Below are 18,128 nucleotides of genomic sequence, written 5' to 3' on the forward strand. Positions count from 1 at the left end.
TAACTAACTTTCCTGCTTAACTCTTTTCTAAGAGCCATGAACTCCCTTATTATTAGCATGGATGTTGAGGGATGGGAGGTCTCTTCTTCTGCACTTGCGTCCTGCTGAGAAGGGTTGTTGTCCCTGCCTACTGGGGTTTCATGAATCTCTTTCCCTTTCTGCCTTAGGGTGGGAGCTTGGCTTTCCTGCCTCAGTCCCTAGACAAGGAAAAGAAGATACAAACTTGTTATTTAAATCATATATCTATTAATTTCTATTATTGATTTGCCTATTAAACGAGTAAAGGGAAATAGGCTTGGTTAATATATTTCTCAAAGAGTGAAAAAAGAACCTTTGGCCTAAAGTCCCCTCCCCTCTCAGACTCTAAGGTCCCTGTCTGGCCTAACACTACTTCTGCTCACAATGGGCCTGATGACCCTTATCAATAGCTAGAGGATCTCAGGAGTCACCAATTTTGAGGCAATTATCTGGATTTGAGGGGGAGGGCCTTTTTTCCAAGGAAAAGAGGGAAGAAAACTAAGTTTACTAAAAAGATTAAGAACTCTGCAAGAGATGTCCCATTTCATTTCCTGCTAGAAGATTAAGAATTTCACAAGTGATGTCCCATATCAAAGGCACAAAACTCACCATATGTGTTTCAGCAATGCCGATGGAGGAAATTCATCCATCATTTTAGGGATGAATGATCATTTTAGGATAGAGTAAATTTAAATTTAAAAGGTTGTATGAAGTCAGAAAAACATGATTCCAGGGATCTAGAGATACTTGGGCTTTGCCTTTTGAATTCTTCCTCACGCAAATCTCACTGATCTTACTCTTAGGAAGATTTTTTCATTAGAAAATACTTTAAAATTTTTAAAAAATTGTGGTAAAATAGACAAAAAAATTTACTGTCTTAAATGTTTTGAGTGTACATTTCAATAATATCAAGTATATTCACATTATTGTGCAACCAATCTCCAGAACTCTTTTCGTCTTGCAAAACTGAAACTCTGAACCCACTAAACAACTCCCTCTTTCCCCCTGTCTCCCGCCCTTGGTAACCACGATTCTACTTTCTGTTTCTGGATTTGACTGTTTTAAGTACCTCCTATGAAGGACATCATACAGTACTTGTCTTTTTTATGACTGGCTTATTAGAAAAAAAATTTTAATGACTGGTTAGAAATAGGGAGAGCCACAGCTGACCCAGATCTTGCGTCTCCTTTTGCCCCTTTTATCCAGATAGGAGCTGTGACACGGGTCTCTCATCTTTGTGGTCCCTAACTCAGTGGCTCTCAATCTAGTTTGCATTTTAGACTCACCTGGGGAGCTTTTACAAGCACTCTTGCCTGGTTGCCTTCTCAGACCAATTAAATCAGAGTCGCTGGGAGAGGAGGCTACTTACTGCAAGAGTTGTTAAGGAAACATCTCAGGCATTTCTAATTTGCAGTGGAGGGTGCCATCATCCACTGCCTAATTGAAGAACTGAAAGACAGAATAACATTTGTCAAATTGAAGAGTTTAGGGTAGATGGTCTTTAAGGCCTTTTTAAATTCTTAAATTTTGCAAAATCAGCTAGCAGCTTTGGAATTCTCAACCAGCAGAGAGGGTCGACTTGATTCGGCTCCATCCTGTAGGAGCTGAGCAGATGCTCTCTGGAGTGTGACTCCCCCTGCTGCTCACTGGCTGTCATGACAACCCCACCTGAGAATCCTCCTCCGAGTAGCTAGCTACAACACACTTCCAGGCACCCTTCTCCTGCCACGTTCATTCAACAAATACATCTTAAGATGGCTCACATCTCCTTTTAAAACACGTATTCAAGCCAAGAGATAACTATATTTGTAATAATTATGTCAGTTTCTTAAGACCATGATATTTCCAAATAATTCTAAGACCAGATGAAGAATATTACAGGGATACTGGTTTCAGCTCAATGTAAGAGATACTTCTTGGAAACCAGAGTGGTTTAGTAGAGTGAGTTGCCTTGCGGAGTAGTAGTTCCCTTGATGCTAGTGCCACACGAGTGAATGCCATCTGTAAGGGGTGCTGCAGGGTAAGATTTCTAAATCAGAAGGAATTAGGATGACTAATGAGGCCCTTCTAATTCCAAAATCCCACGATTTTAAAGTCAGACCATGAAAAAATGATCTAAGGGAGATGGATAGTTTCTGAGCTCAGAAATGGAGCTCTAGGCTTCTAATTATTGCAACTTTTAACCACTCCCCAAGGATTTAGGTTACTAAATGTAAAATATCCAAAATGAATACAGGTGGGTCCCATGTTTTCTTTCTTTTTTTTTAAAAAAAAAATTATTTTTTAATTTAGTTTCAAGTATACAGTACATTGGTTCGGCATCTATACAGTTCATAAAACGATCCCACCAATTGCTCCCGCCCTCCCCGACCCTCCACCTAGCCAGCATATTAATGCTAACTGCATTCCCTATGCAGTGCTCCCCATCCCCGTGACCATCCATCAGCTACTAATTTGTACTTCTTTAACCCTTCACCCCATTCTCATAGCCCCCAAACCCCCTCCCCTCTGTCCAACACCAAACTGTCCACTATATTTGTGAGACTGATTTTTATTAGTTTGTTCTTTTTATTCCTTAGATTCCGCATGTAAGTGACATCATATAGTGTTTCTCTTTCTCTGTCTGACTTAAATACCTTCTAGGTCCATCAAAGCAATATCTTTTTCCATCCCTTTCTTTTCATATGTAGAGGTCTTGTTTTCTTATCCTTTCAACCACTCTCTCTTTTGGTTGGAGCATTTAATTCTTTTCCATTTAAGGTACTTGTTAATAGGAATGTAGTTGTTACCATTCTTTATTCCTATTTTTGATATATGTTTTTTCTTTTTAAAGGAGTTCCTCCAACATTTTCTGTAATACTGTCTTGGTGGTGATAAATTTCTTTAGCTTATTTTTGTCTGGGAAGCTCTTTATCTGTCCTTCAACTCTAAATGGTAGTTTTGCTGGATAAATTATTCTTGGTTGTATATCCTGGGTCTTCATTCTGTCGAATATTTTTTTTGCCAAGCTCTTCTATCCTGCATAGTTTCTTTTGAGAAATCAGCTACCAGTCTTATGGATGTTCCCTTTAAGTAATTATTTGTTTTTCTCTTGCTGCTTTCAATATTCTTTCTTTGTATTTAATCTTTGGCATTTTAATTATGATGTATCTTGGTGCGGGCCTCTTTGGATCCCTGATTTTTTGGAATTCTCTGAGCTTCCTGGGGTTTTATGTCCATTTCCTTCACCAGGTTAGGGAAGTTTTCCATCATTATTTCTTCCAACAGCTGTTTAACATCTTGATTTTCTTCGGTTACGCTGATCAGATGAGTATTTGGAGCCTTAATAGGGTCCCATATCCTTCTTAAATTATTTTTATAGTCTGGCATTTTTTTTCTTGCCATTCTGATTGAGTGTCCTAATTGGCTTTCCTGTCCTCTAGATAGGGCATTTGATCCTCTTCTTTATTCACTTTGTTTATTCCATTTAATATACTTCTCATCTAAGATAATGTGTTCTTCATTTCAAACTGGTTCTCTTTTATAATTTCCATTTCTATTTTTACGTTGTTTTCTTCAATCTCTTTTTTGAAGTTCTCACTGACTTTATGTACACTTCCCAAAAGTTCATTGAGTATCTTTATAACCAGTGTTTTGAACTCTGTATTTGTTGGATTATTTGACTCCATTATATCTGGATCTCTGTTCTGTTCTCTCATATGGTTTCTGCTTCTTTGTTTTCCCATTTTGGCTGCCTTTCCAAAATTATCTGTTTCTATGTACTAAGCAAAGCTCCTAAGTCTCCCGGTCTTCTTAGTGTGGATTTGTGAAGTAGGTGTCTAGTGGCACAGTCCTGAGAGGGGTTCAGCTGCAGGCCAAACTTAGCCCAAGCCTTTATCCCTCCGGGGCCACCTGTTAAGATTCAGCAAGCAATCCAGAGATACTGGGCTTATAGTTGCAGGTGGGTCCCATGTGAAAGGAAATCCATTCTTGCAGATAAAAAAATCTGAACTTTTCAAGAAAATTAATAAGTCGATCATTTGTATCACAAAAGAATTATTGAGACTGTAAAATCATGTTTGGATAATAGAGTTATTTTAAGGATCTAAGTATTGATTCACAGGTCACTCGTTACTTAACTAAGGTGCTTGGATGCCCTTTTAAATTCTCTTGGAAATTTAAAAAGAAGAAACATTTGAAATGCCATTAGGAAAATAGAATGTGATTTAATACTAAGTATTTTAAACATTTCATCAGAAAACATGGAGCGTCCCAAAATTCAATGCAAAACAGCTGCAATTTTGTGAGTGCTATGATGTGCCAACCACTTCAGAAACATCATTTCATTTAATCCATACATCAACCTCGCAAGGCAATTTATTATGATCTCCAATTTATGGGTTAGGAAACCGGGTCTCAAGGAGGTTAATCTATTAATGAGCATAAATTCGAGTTCAAGTCTCTCTGGTTCTTTCCCTCCTAACGAGTTACCCTAATCCACAGCTCTTAGAACAAATGGTTCACTGACTGCTTAAAGACCAAATGTGTTTGGGTTCATTTCTTTCCCTTAAAATGTGTTCAGTATGAATTAATTTCCAATGTTTAGAAATCAGATTTCACATTCTGGCCTGGGTGTCCTGTCTGCCTAGAACGAGAGGTCTGGCAGGCCTGCCCTGCAGTCCCGAATGACAAACAAGCCTTAGCAGGGGCCTGAGTTCCTTAGGTTGCTCTGGTCCCCACCCCTCCATGTTGTACCCCCAAGTGCCAGTTCCAATTGATCCCTCCACACCCAGCCCTCCTTACGTATGGAATTATCTACCTGGCACACGTTGGCACTGAATTTGCAACCCCCAGTTTAGAATCTCTCCTCCACGTCCCCTGCCCTAACTCAGATCCCAAACATTCTGATTCTGTTTGTCCCAAAGCCATTTTTGCCTTGTTCCCATTTCCCAAGGGTAGAGGGGCCTCATATGTGTTCACCTTAATATTTTTGAACAAAAGTAATTCTATGATTTCTCTCATGATTTTCTCACACGTTGGGGCATTTTGCTTCAGTACGTCATAGTTGTCATGCTTTCATTTCTTCCCGCTCTTGGGGGCTGGGTTTGGTGTCGTGGTGCTGGGGCAGGTGGCAGAAAATGCCTCCAAGTACTTTATGGGGGTCCTGATATGACTGCCCAGGAAGCCACAGACCGAGGAAGTGGACTTGGTGTGTAACGGACAGGAGTGAATGTGTCAGCTTCTTTCTAGCCAGGAAGAACCCATCAGTTATTGGTCAGCATCCTGGTTCCCAACAAGCCCCACAGGACCCCTGCAGGTTGTCTTCCTGACCTGCTCCTTGCCTATTCACACCTCTTCCCTTCATAACGGAATGACACCAGCTCAGACGATACGATGCAACTTTACTTTATTAGGAAAGGAAGGTGGGAACCAGAGTCGCACTTTCCAGGGTCAGGGGAGGCACCAGGGAGGGGTGACAGGGATGGATATCCAGCAGCTAGAAGGCACAGCTGCTTTCCACGAAGCGGCGACACTTCATGACCCGCAGGTACGTCTCAGCCTTGTGCAGGTCCTTCTTGAAGCAAGAGAGCAGCCCGTAGTTCTTGAGTAGTGCATCGTCACTACGCAGGTTTGTGTCAAACTTGTCGTAGGTTTGCTTGAGGATCTGCCCAGCCCGGGGACTGCCATCCTCCAGCTCCTGAAAAAGACGACAGAGACTCAATCCTTGCAAGCTGCTCCCTCCTTTCCCCTCCACGGCCCTTCTCCCCTCTGCCAGGGCTTAGAGAAAGGCATGGAGGATTCACAAGGGGAAACGAGGAGAGCAATTTCTCCTGGGTCAAGGCTAGACTACTACAAAGAGAGGGGCCATATCTCCTCCAGCTCATGCAAGCCTCCCACCCCTCAGCTAAGCCAGCCCCGCGGGGCTCCAGGCCCAGCGAGAGTGGGTGTGGCCCCTAGGGGTGGGGACCCACAATGCCATCCCCACCCGCATCAGGGCTTGGATGCCTTCCTCCAGGTCCTTCAGCTTTTCATAGACGCGGTCCGAGGTGCCAAACACCAGGCTGTTGGTGAAGACCCTGCTGAGGAATTGCACGGGCCCGAGCCAGGACTGGATGAGCAGCAGCGAGAAGCGGAGCAGCTCCATGTCCTGCGGGGACAGGGTGGGCAGTGGGTACCTGGCAACCCCGCCAGCAGCCGGCCTCTGCCCGCAGGCCCTCCTCTGCCACCCCACTGCGACCCTCTGCCAGCTTGGGCCGAAGGCAGCCCAGGGCTGCCTGGGCTTCCGCTCAGAGAAGGGGCGACCTTCTTAGAAAAAGGGAAGCCTCTGTTTCTTGGCTGGGCCGAGGGGGCTGCTTACGGATCTCTGCTGGGCCTCGTCCTTGCCCGTGGGGGCTGGGATGGTTTCCGAGAAGCAGAAGGCAGCCTGGGCGTTCTGGATCGAATATCTCTGTCCCTCCGGGATGTACGCTCGCTCCTGGGAGAAGGAACGCCCGCCCGGGTCTGATTTATTTGAACCCCCTTCATTTTATGCTCACCTGACGGCATCTTTCGCATGGATAAAATAACCCCGAACTCGTTAGTTTACTCCCCTTACAACCCGGTGGCGGGGAAATTCACCCCTGCCTGCCACCCCCCACCAGCACCCATTCCTAGGGAGCTTACAAACTCCTTGTAGGTGTCAGCAGCCAGCTGGTGCAGGTGCTGGGCCCGGAGAACAGCGTTTGCAAACAGGCTGGATAAGGGCATGGTGGGGAAGGCGTCCACCGCCTGAGGCCAGGGCAGGCAGAGCAGGGTGAAAGCCAGGAGCATGGAGGTCCGAGGGCCTGGAGAGAGACACAGAGGTTAAATCAAGGGCAGGGGCCGACAGAGCAGGAGGCCTAGGTCTCCTGCCAACCTTCTCCTTGCCCCAGGACCTGTCCCTCTCTCCTCCCCTTCCCTCAGGGCCTGAGAGCATTTAAACTTGGCCAAATGTCCGGGCTAGGTGTCTATGCTCCCATTCAGAAGCCTCAAAGGCCAGGGTTAGTGCCCCCATGCAACCGCAGGGCCCCCATATCACCTCACAGTACATACCAAGCCCTAGGGGATTTTAGGAGCGCCTACCTGTAGCCATCGCCGCTGGGTGAGCTGTCCACAGGTCCCTGAGCGGTTTGGGGAGCTGGGTCCTAGGATCCTGGAATCGGTCCCTTGCGGGCCCTTTTTATACCCCGGCGCCTCTCTCCCCTGCTCTGCCCCTACCTATTTCCTCCATATATTTATGCATGGGGCCACCGACGGGCCTCTGCTGATGGATAATTTAGAGCCTCCTCCCACTCATCGTGTTCCTGCTCCGCTCCTGGGGTCATGTCCCCCAGGTTTGTCATCTTTGCTCTCCACCGTCACTAGCCCTGTGAGGGCTGCACACACAGGGTCTCAGCTAGAGAGACCACCTCTTTTTTTTTTACGGGAGTGGTGGCAGAAGGGAGTATGGTTGCACAGTTGCAGGCGCATGGTTGCAGGATGTCACTGCGGAGTTGTCCACCAGGCTGAGGAGGGCCCAACCTGGTCCCCCAAACGGGGGGCTGCTTCAGGATGGCTATGCCTCGAGAGCCGCGCTGACCCCTTCCTCACTCTAATATCCCTTCCTCCTCCCTGCTCTGCTCCCTCCGATCACAAGAGAAGATGTGTGTGTTGGAAAAGGGGGACAAGACAGCGATAGATTCTGGGTTTTCCGGGCACAGTTCAGCCCCAGATTCCAGCTTCACCTCTATCACCATCCTCAGGCCATCCTACCCCCTGGTCCGGCCTCAGGCTGCTGGATGCATTACTAATACTGACCACTAGAGGGTATCAGCCCCACGCACCGCCCTCCCCTTCCTCTGAGCATTGGAACCCACTCCCCATCCCCACCGCCTCACATGGGTAGGCAAAATTTGTGATATGAACCTGCACGGAAATGCAAACTAAGCAGAAATGCAGGGAACGCAGGTACCACAAGTGCTTCCTCTTGCAGCCCTGTCACCGTCGGAGAATCTCAAAGGTGGACGATGCCTTGAGAGCTTGAATCTGTCCCCGGCTCAGGACCTCGGGGTGCAGCACCCTGAAATATGCTCTTTCCAGTCTTGGCAGTCCCTTCCCAATCTGTCTTCTCTTTGTAGTATCTGTATAGAGCGTGTCAGGGTGTGAGAAGCATGGCTATGTATTCTCATGTTTGAGTCGCATGACCGTCTTGCGAAGGAAGTGTTGTTATCACCCCATTTTACAGAGGAAGAGACCGAGGTTCAGAGAGCCAGACTTGCATGAGTGACCCCGGCTAAGGCAGCAGATCTTCAGAGCCTCATTCCATGTGGCATCATCCCAAGCCCTTTCCCTGACGCAGACCGGGTGGGGGCCCCTCAGTTATTTTAACGTCACATCTCTCTGAACGTGGAGGCTCCCCTCACGACGAGGGTCCCTTTGCCACATGTTGTCCTCCCCTGAAAGGCAGACTGTTGCCCCTCATTTCCCAGGTGAGAATGGCCCGGAGACACGGGGTGCATGTCGGGGACTGCACAGCAGGTAAGGCTAGGGTCGGGTCGGCTGGGACTGCTGCCTTCCGGCCTCCCGGTGCCCAGGGTCCTGGCTATCTCAGCATCTGGAGGTCATCAGCACCAAACCACCCAGGGGGAAGAGCAGGAAAGAATACATTTCCCTCCGTTTAAACCTTCTACCCCTTGAATCTAAGAACATTTAGCACTTGACCCTGTGGGAAAACAAACAAATGAACAAGCAAACCCTCCTAGAGGTGGTTGGTTTTGGTGTTGGCAACCAACGTCCGAAAGCCACACCTCCATGGTCCACACCTGAGTACGTGCGCCTCGCCATCCCCCCTTTTTAGGACCTAATGATAAAGCTCCCTTTTGTCCCCTCGTTCCTGAACCATTGCCCAGCTGTGCCCCGATTCATCTCTGCCAAGGAGGGCACAGGGACGTGGGGCAGCTATGCTCCATGCGGGACCAGGGGGTTGACATCAAAGATACAGGCTCTGAGGAAGGCGGGACATTTTCCTCCTCGCATCCTTCCAGCTCCACCAAAGGAGGGAAGGCGGGCGGGCAGGGGAGGAAGGTCTCTGAGACCCACACAGCCTCCCGCCTCCTCCACCGCCCCGCCCCCCTATGTCACGTGGGAGGAGGAGCGCTGATGTGGAACCCCTTGCCGTGGGCTTCTAGCTGAAGCAGGGGGAACTTGTATGTAAACTGCGGGCCATGGGAGAAAAGTCCCAGGCCTCCCCTAGGTACCAGGGTATAGAGCCCGAGTCGGGGACTGCTTGAGAGCCACTCAAGGTGGGCACAAGTGGTGTGGCTGAGGCTTCCCACCAGGCAGGCTACCACCAAGAACAGCTGGGACCAGCCAGGGTAGGGACTGCGTTCTTCCACCAAACCCACTTCTGTTGGCCCCAGAACTAGGTTGGCTTATGGGCTCCAGGGACTCCTGGGGATATGCCTCCACAAAAGGTTACCATGGCAGCGAAGAGGGAAGACCGGAAAGGTGTGGGGTGGGTGTTGGCGATCCCTTTCTGTAGTCTGCACCTTTTCAGGGTCTTAGTGATGGAGACCACATACATGATTCATTCCTGGTAGAAGATAAACTTCGAATTAATTGGGATTTTTCCCTCTAGTGCTGGGGAGTCACCCACCTTTTCTTGAGACACCACCTGGGGCCAGACCCCTGGCTTCTCCAAGTTCAGAGACTGCCCAGCAATGGCCCCTGCATGGTGGCCAGTGGGGAGAAGCTGTGAGCACCATCTCTAAGGTCAGCCTTGAAAGGCTTGGGATGAATCCCCCATTATCTTGGAACCATGAATTTCAGTGTGTTGGGAAGCCCTTCATATGTCCAGATTTAACCATCTCTGGGGTTCTTTGCACCTGTTGCAGAAGCTCACAGATCTGCTCTCCATTCAAGTGATCTCTCTCTGAGGTTCAAGTCTATGGGGTTTGGGGCCATCTCATTATTTAGAGTCACACTTGCCTTGATCTCAGGAACAACCTCAGAGGGACTGGTGGCAGCTCTTTCCACTCCTGCTTCGTCCCTGGAGGCCCACACTCCCCACGGCTCACTCTGTCTTGCTTTCCTTGAGGCCAGAGGCCAGGACCACCACTAGGATGAACTTTACATCCTTTGTGCTTGCAGCATGGATCTGAGCACCACACTGATCACTCAGGGCACTGAGTCAAGGACTTTAGAGAATATGATGTGGGGATTCCCAAGGGCTTCTCCAGGGGAGGTGGGGAAGGAGATCAACATTGCTGAGCGCCTACCGTGTACCAAGCACTGTACTGGGTAATAGGGGGTGAGGACCATTTCATAGAGGACATTCAGACTCAAAGAGATGAAGCAGTTTGCCCAGAGTCTCCCAGCTCCTAACTGGTGGCTGCCCAAGGTCCGGCGTTGCCATGGCACCGGGCTCCTTAGAAGCTTCATCCAGGAAAGACAGTGGTGCTGCTAGGTATGCAAAGCCAGCAGGGCAGCATCGAGTCCCCGCTCAGATATCCAAAGAAGATGGGAGTAATTGGATGCAAGGAGCATCAGCCCAAAACGAAGTCCACCGAGAAAAGTGACAGGAAAACAACGTGATGTGGCCCGATTTAATGAACCAAGCCACATCGCCCTTCACATTTGTATTGCATGTTTAAGTGTATGTCGTGTTTTCACTTCCTTTATCTCATCGGAGCCTTGGGTTAGCCAGAGGGTTCGAGTATGGAGGATGGTCCTTGGGGGGGGGGTGTTGTTTATACTAGGTGAGGACCTCAGAACAATCTAGAAGTGCATACCCATCTCCACGACTGGACATACTAAGTAATTTCCTTTGGAGATTGTTCCCCAGGGAGACGGCCCTTTGAAAAAGGAGTAATAAGAATTCGAGATGTGCCCAGCAGCTGTGGGAAGTCTGGGGTGCTTTCCTGATGGGTGACCTCAGCTGGAAATAACTTCTGCCTCCTTTTACCTTATCCTGCGGTTACTTATGGACATCTTATCCTTCTTATGGGACTGTAAGCTCTTTGAGGCTGGATGCATGCCTTTCATCCATTCATTCACTCACTCTCTTATTCATGCACTAACCGATTTAACAAGTAGTTGTTGCTACTTCCAAATGCCAGACACCGTACCAGGCAGATGGGCATACCTACCTAGCTAAACAAAAGACACAATCTTTTCTCTGCTGGAGCTTACAGTCTATGGGAAGAGAGACGATAGCAAACAAATAAATACACACTAGTACAATATACACAGACATTTCACGCTGTGAAAGCTGTGGTGAAGAAATAGCTAAGATACAGAAGTAAGAGAATAATACGGGGAGTGGGGGGCACCGGCAGCTGGCATGGCCCTCAGGCCCAGCACCTCACCAAGCATCTGCTGAGTGGATTGAACGGTTGGAAGGACAGTGCCCAGGACAGAACTCAAATATCCACCTGGCCAGAAATGACAAGGCAGACAGACCACGCTGTGTCTCGATGATCTCATAGTAGAGTAAATTCAAAATAACAAGTACCAAAAAAAAAAAAAAAAAAAAAAAAAAACAAAAACACAAAAACAAGCACAGGATCTTGCAATGCGTAACAAGACATACATAAAAACATCGACGTGAAAAAAAAAAATAGGCGAAGCAGCATGCATATGCCGACCCCAAGTACGCACAGATGTTCTCTGTGGACAGAGAAAGCGAGCCTGGAGCGGGAGCGCACCAGGTATCCGGTCCTCCCGCTCCCGACACGTGAGAAAGTGGTCTCAGGTCCCAGAGAAAGATGTCGTTCGTTTTTCAAATTTGAAAATTGCGCTAGGATCCACCCGAATGTGTTTTAACAAACTGCTCTGCGTTCAGAATCGAATGCTTGTTGTGTTCTATGTGGAGTCACTCAAGTTGCCAAGAAAAGGCTTTTGAGTTAGAGAGGGCAGCTGAGGCGCTCCAAGGGGCAGGTATGTTTTCGTTTTTGTTTGCAACCGAGTCAACAGCAGGTGCAGCGTGGAGAGCAGAGACAAACACGGGAATGTCACTGGTGGGCCTAAATCTAGCTGCCGAGGTTGTCTCAACAGAGCAGAGCATGCGCGGACAGAATCCAGGAATCCCACACCCTGTGTGTCCAGGTGGCCTTTGAGGCCCTTCACAGGAGGTCCGGCCAGGCTGGGCACCTGCTAAGGGACGCATGCTACCCGCTGGTGACACCCAAACGGGGGCAGCTTTTTGCGTTTTGTTTTGTTTTTCTTTCACCTCCAATCTGCTGGAAAAACACCCAAACCCTCGGGTCAGAGCGTAGCAGCACCTGCAGTGAGAAGGCCGGAAGTCAAGCTAGAATAGAGGAGGAAGCAGCCTGTGCTTGCACCCGAGGGACCATGCTGGATTCCCCCAGTGGGCACTGGGGCATGTGCCCACCAAGGCGCCTCAGGGCTGCATTCTGGGGAGGGGGAGGGCCAAGCAGAGACCCAGAGTGGGACTTCTGGAGGGTGTCGGCAGCACAGCATCCAGCCTATTAGGAAGGAGTGGGGCCTTTGGGGCTTTGGCACTTGTGAACAACGGGAAACCTTGGCAAAGATGGTCCCCCTTCCAGGGTATGCTGGGGCTTGGGCAAGATCATGTAAAGGGATATGGAGACACTCGGTAAAACTTTATTGGCATCAAGAGGTATTCAATCTATAAATATTTTGGAGGCCCAGTAAAAGATTTTGGTTCATGTTCTGTACCTTGATGGTGGTGGTGGTTATACAAACCTGTACACATGCTAGAATTCATCAAACTGTATACCAAAAGCAAACAATGTTATCTTTTCTGTATGATAATTAAAAAAAAAAAAGGCATCCAGTTCAATTCCCTCGCCTCAGCCAGATTTTACGATTCCCTCTTTGCAGATAAAACAACTGAGCTCTGAGATGTCCACCACTCCCATCAGCTTCACCCAGCTTTGTTTCTACTGCCTAAGTCAGTTCTGAGAACTCGGGACCCACGGAACAGACATAATGACACCCTAAAACAGAAAAAAAAAAAAGACCGGAGAGGGCTCCTCCATCATAACCATGAAGGCGAATGCCCTTTGCCGGGGTCCGGTGGGGGAGGCAGGCCTGGCTGCTCCGATTCAGGGAAGCTCTGTTATTCAAAGCTGTTAAGTAAGGCCAAGTCCTTCCCCTGCTGAGGGCAGCCCCAAGCAGGGGGAGACCCTGATGCGGGGAGAAGTGCACTACCCCCCACCCCCAGGCCGGCTGCCTAGGGTCCCTGGCGGAGGAAGGAGGACAGAATTAGAGCCACTATGCAAAGCAGTGGGAGAGGAAGGGCTCCAGCTCAGTGGAGGCAGATGCCAAAACAAGCCGGTTCCCTCTGGCAGCCCAGAGACCGGGGAGGGGACTGGTCCGGCCCAGCTTGGCCCTGGCTGGCTCCAAGTGGCCATCACTGAGCTACGGAGGGATTGTCTTGAGACCTCAGGCCTGGGTGCCCTAGCTACCTGCCCTGCCTGGGGTTCTAGGGGGAAGCTGGTAAAAACCGCTGCTGCTCTCACTGGTCCCCACATGCCGGCCTCTGCCGTCCAGTTAAATTGGCAGCTCCCTGAGGGTAGGGACTTCTCCCACCTGCAAGTAGAGCACGAGTGGCAGAGAGATGTTTGGGGGTCTCCCCAAGGTCAACGGGAAGTGGAGCCCAGCCTGGCGTGGCACACAGAGGTTCATCGCACTTGAGCTCCCAGCTGTGAGCTGCTCCCAGTCCCTCCAGCAGCTGGGAGGTCGGGGCCCTAATTCGTAGGGCCCTAGGGATCATTTTGTGGTGACTTTGTAACCTTAGGGGGCTTCTGAAGTGAATGGGGTCACCTGACTAAGGCCTCCCAATGTTCACCACCACAAAGCCTCCCTCTTTAAGAGTCTTACACGGGCTCTGGGTCAAACAACAAACAAGTAAGTTTCCGGGCCTGGGGCGGGGGCCAGGGAGCGAGGAGTGTGGTAGAGGGAGGGGAGGCCCTGCCCTCAGGCAGTTTCTAGTTTAACTGGAGAACAAGGCCAGCACCGGCAGCACTAGGCTGTAGCTAGGCCAGAGCGGCAGGGGCTGGGTCCGAATAGATAGTTATTGGATAGGGATCAGGTGCTTCAGGAGGGCTTCCCAGAGGCGGAGGGCCTTGAAGAACAGTAGGATTGGGATGGGTGGGGGAGGGCATGCTCCTTCAAAGCTGAGACTCGTGCCCTACAGAGCAAGACTCAAGTGCTGCTTGTTAACTAAAGGAAATGCAAAGTGAGGGCAGCTCCACCACGGAGAAGGGCCAGGCCGGTCAGCCTTTCTCCAGCTGCTCTGGGCCCAGCTAGGGTCAGAACAGGGGAAGAGATGACGTCCCAGCTAGACGTTCAGAGAAAAGTAGCAAGTAGCTCAGGAGACGTCCACAAGCCTCATGGCAGTTGTCCCCTCTCGTGCCCCTTGGGCCCACAGGTGCCCAAACATTTGTGCTCAGATACTCACATCCACCCCATACCCATAGATGTCACAAGCCAGGGTATGGTTTCTCAAGACACATTATTTTATTCCATGGGAGAATGGGCTCAAGGCTAGGAGCCCCCTGGGGTGGGAGAGGGTAGGAGAGAGTGGGAGAGGGATGAAGCTCTCGGTGGCCCGTCTGTGGCCAAGGGGGGTGGGCCAGCCATGGCCCTTCTCAGGCTTCAGGAAGCCGAAGCCGGTCTGCTCTGAGTCCCTTTGTAGCTTTCAGACAAGTATCTGTGTTCCCCAACCTGAACGTGGGGTGGATCCCCACATAGCACCCCAAGAAGGCTGGGTCTAGCCTGTTCCCAGAGAACTCCCTGCTCCAAATCACTGCCCGGTGGCCCTTCCACTCCAGCCCCTTCGGCAAGAGCTGGGAACCAGGGACTGGCGGGGCAGGCGGATCTGGTGGGCCAGTTTGGGAGGCCGACAGTGGGTCCATGGAAAAGGGGGCGGACTGGGAGCCAGGTGGCTCTGAAGCAGTCACTGAGGACGCAGCAGGCTGTGCCCAGGGGCGTGGGGAAGGCTGGCCTCTCACTCCTGGCCTGGGTGCTCACCCACTGACCACTTCACCTCCCCTGTCCGCAGAGTCACTATGTCCTCGTAGGTGGCTGTCTGGTCAATGTTCAGGCCCTGGAGACATGGAATGGAGCTCAGGCCTTGGCCACTCTCTGACCACCCCATGGACCTCGGGGTGGGGGGGTGGGCTCCACCTTACCTCGTAGGTGTGATCTTCCTCCATTCCAGGCTTGTGGTCATCCTGGTGGGGCAAGAGGGGGAGAACAGAATGTCAGCTCCCCCCACCCCGTCCGCCTCTGGGCCAGGCCCGGGAGGGCCAGGGAGATCGGCCTGGGTGAGGCACGAGGACTCAGGGGTCGGGGGCGAGGCGCCCTCTGCGAGAACCGGCCTGCCCTGTGGCTGCCTCCCCGGCCCCCGGAGGTCACCTTGTCCAGCAGCAGGAAGATGGGGACGATGATGAAGATGATGATGAGCAGGGTCTGGATCATGATGATGCCGTCTTTCAGTGTGTTTCGCCGTTTCAGCTGCGCCAAGGTGCTGAACCCTGGGCGGGGGTGGGATGGGGTTGGTGAGGCGGGGCGCTCCAGGGCCACCGCCGCCGGCCGTACGTGGCCGCCTCGCTGGTGCTAGGCTGACATGGGGTGGGCTGTGGGTGGCTCTGTGAATACCCAGTGGCCCCATCCACTCCCTGCCTGAAGGGCAGGCCCCAAACCCACCCATGACTCGAAGCTCGGTGCCACAGCCTTCCTTACGGGAGCCTTCCAGGCTCTCCTGCTGACAGAAGTAGATGCCATTGTCCTGAAACTGGATGTTACGGATGGTGAGGGTGGCGTTGAAGTTGCTCTGGGTCTGCTCGATGTGGCCTTGCTCCAGGTGCAGCAGCTTGGGCTCCGAGTCTGTAGCCTGCTTCCGGAGCCAGTTCACATTGCCCAGACCATCCATGAAGCACATTATTGCCACCGTGGAGCCCCGTTTCTTGGCCATGAAACGTGGGTACTGCCAGATATCGGGACAAGCGCTTCCTTCTGCAGGGGCCAAGGCCAGTATTAAAACCCTGCTCAGCGTCTTCCTGACTGCCACCCAACCACGGGCCCCCACCCCGGGCAGCCCATACCCCTCGCCCAGCCCCCTGGTCTGTCCTTGCTTCTCAGAGTGTGGGGCGATCAGGAGGCAGAGGTGTAGGAGCGCCAAGCCACGTGAGAGGCCGCAGGCCACACCACCAGACCCTGCTCCTTCCTGACATTTGAGTTTCCATTAGAAGCACCCTGGAACCTTCTGAATACTTTCCATCCCATTAAAGAAGCCTGATCCAAGCCTCACCTCCAGCCCCACCCGGGGCCACAGGACAACCTCTCACCTGGCCCAGTGACCCCACTTCTTCCTGTCCAGTGCTGCCTTGCACCAGTCTGAAATCCTCAGGGGCTCCCCACAAATCCTTCATCTGGCAATCAGGGGCCTGCACATGTCCCCCCTGCCCACGTTCCCTCCGTCACCTCCCTCTGCCCCCTGCGTGGACCTGCTCCATGTTTTATTCTTACACCTTGGCATGCTCTCGCCACCCACCTGCTGCAAGAAGCCTCCCCTCCCCTGCCTCACTGCTCCCAGTGAGCGGCCCCCTGGGAACCCCTGAGCCTGTGGGGCCCGTCAGAACCCCTAAGGTTTTGGGCTCCTTCTGGGGCTGGGCCTGACTGCCCAGCCCTCCGGGGGATTTTTCTTTGGTTCCCCCTCTGACCCAGGGTTTAGCCCAGTCTCTCAGTCGCTGGGAGTGGAGCATTTGTGTCTAATGAGAATGACAACTGGCATGGTTGGGGCGGGGCAGGGGATCGAGGGGTGCCTTGGAGCCAGACCTTGGAGAAGAAGACCCTAAGGAGGCCTACGGTAAGGAGATCCAGGGGGACAAGGGACCAAGGGGCAGCCAGAGGGAAAGTGATGGGCATTGGACACAGGCATCCTTACCCCCAAAAGGGGCAGGGCAGTTGCTGACCTTCAGAATTCGCGTCCTTTTTTTGGGGTTCCGACACCGTCTCACCTGCTGGTTGGGAGGAAGTAGGCAGGGCCAGGTCAGGACCTCTCCGCGGAGCTGGCTGCCCCACCCCTGCACGCCCTTCCCATTCCCAGGCCCGCTTCCTCCACCAGAGAGCAGCTTCAAGACCCCTCAGCCCTCCCTAGCCCTGCTCAGGAGTAGCAGGGGTGGGGTGGGGTCCCCAGAAGGTCCTCCTCCCAGCTTCCCTTCTGCCTTGAGTAGGCGTCTGGACGAGACAGAGGGGAAGTCACAGCTGGAGGGCTCTCCTGTCTTCCAGAGGGGACATGTATGTCCCAGAGTTGGACTGGGGGTAGCTTGTCCCCTGCCAACCCACCCCGCCTACCCACGCAGTGCCCTTAGGGGCCCGAGGCTGAGCCACACTCTCTCCTCTCTTCCTCCCTGGCCTGGCTCTTTCACGGTCAGAATCAGAACCCCTCAGGCCTAGCTCAGCCTGACACCTCCAGGAGGGAGAGGGGCCGGGGCCTCAGACCCCTGAGCCCATCGGCTTGGCTGACACGGGGCACAGCCCCAGGCCCCAGGGCAGTGGGAAGGAGACCTGAGGCGGCAAGTGTGAGGCAGGAGGGGGTTGGAGAGAGCAAGGGCCGGAGCCAGAGGAAACAGAGCAGGGCAGAGGGCGAAGCCGGCAGGCCTCTGGCGGGGCCGTACCTGGGAGGAGCAGCAGCAGCACCACCAGACAGTCGGCGGGCACGGGCGACAGTGCCAGCCTGGCCATGGTCCCCGCTCGGTCTCCGACCCCAAGCCTGCGATGACAACCGGAGCTCCTGGGGGAAACGTGTAACTGCCTGGGCTGTAGCCTGTCCCCTCCCCGCGTCTTCCCCACCAGGCCCCTTCCTGCCATGCAAATCGGGACCCAGGGGAGGTACCAGCTCTCTGGGGACCCTGGGGAAGGGCGGGCTCTCTCGTCAGCTGTGCTGCTAAGGCTCGAAGGTCAGCCCGGTTGGGCACCACAGCTCGGGTCCAAGGTGGACACCCTCGGGAGGCGGGGTGAGGGCAGCGCGTGCTTTCTTCCACGCGTCCTCACCCCGCGGACACCCTACGGCTCTCCAGCCGCCCATCCCGAAGTCTAGGTTCTCAGGCCGAAGACACATGGGTCGATAAACCTGAGCGCGG

At 52.0% G+C, this 18,128-nt stretch overlaps 2 protein-coding genes across 3 annotated transcripts; both read right to left on the minus strand.

Annotated features, from left to right (window-relative positions):
* Positions 1-5,428: 5,428 nt before the first annotated feature.
* On the minus strand, positions 5,429-7,719 carry LOC107502287 (somatotropin). Its single transcript, XM_016129350.2, has 5 exons — positions 7,099-7,719; positions 6,661-6,821; positions 6,356-6,472; positions 5,984-6,145; positions 5,429-5,695 (listed from the first exon to the last, which is right to left on the minus strand). Exons 1-5 carry the CDS (start codon positions 7,106-7,108, stop codon positions 5,495-5,497), a joined length of 651 nt encoding a protein of 216 aa, XP_015984836.1. The 5' UTR covers positions 7,109-7,719; the 3' UTR covers positions 5,429-5,494.
* Positions 7,720-11,737: 4,018 nt separating this feature from the next.
* Positions 11,738-17,814, minus strand: CD79B (CD79b molecule). 2 transcript variants are annotated; one of them, XM_016128714.2, is made up of 6 exons: positions 17,664-17,814; positions 16,959-17,003; positions 15,691-15,999; positions 15,400-15,518; positions 15,174-15,215; positions 11,738-15,088 (listed from the first exon to the last, which is right to left on the minus strand). In XM_016128714.2, exons 1-6 carry the CDS (start codon positions 17,728-17,730, stop codon positions 14,990-14,992), a joined length of 681 nt encoding a protein of 226 aa, XP_015984200.1. In that variant the 5' UTR covers positions 17,731-17,814; the 3' UTR covers positions 11,738-14,989. The 2 variants fall into 2 exon arrangements, with proteins under 2 accessions (XP_015984200.1, XP_015984189.1); XM_016128703.2 differs by having other exon boundaries at positions 11,740-15,088; positions 16,959-17,006.
* Positions 17,815-18,128: the final 314 nt, after the last annotated feature.

This window comes from Rousettus aegyptiacus, unplaced genomic scaffold (genome assembly GCF_014176215.1).
Source record: "Rousettus aegyptiacus isolate mRouAeg1 unplaced genomic scaffold, mRouAeg1.p scaffold_m13_p_6, whole genome shotgun sequence".
Classification (NCBI taxonomy): Eukaryota; Metazoa; Chordata; class Mammalia; order Chiroptera; family Pteropodidae; genus Rousettus; species Rousettus aegyptiacus.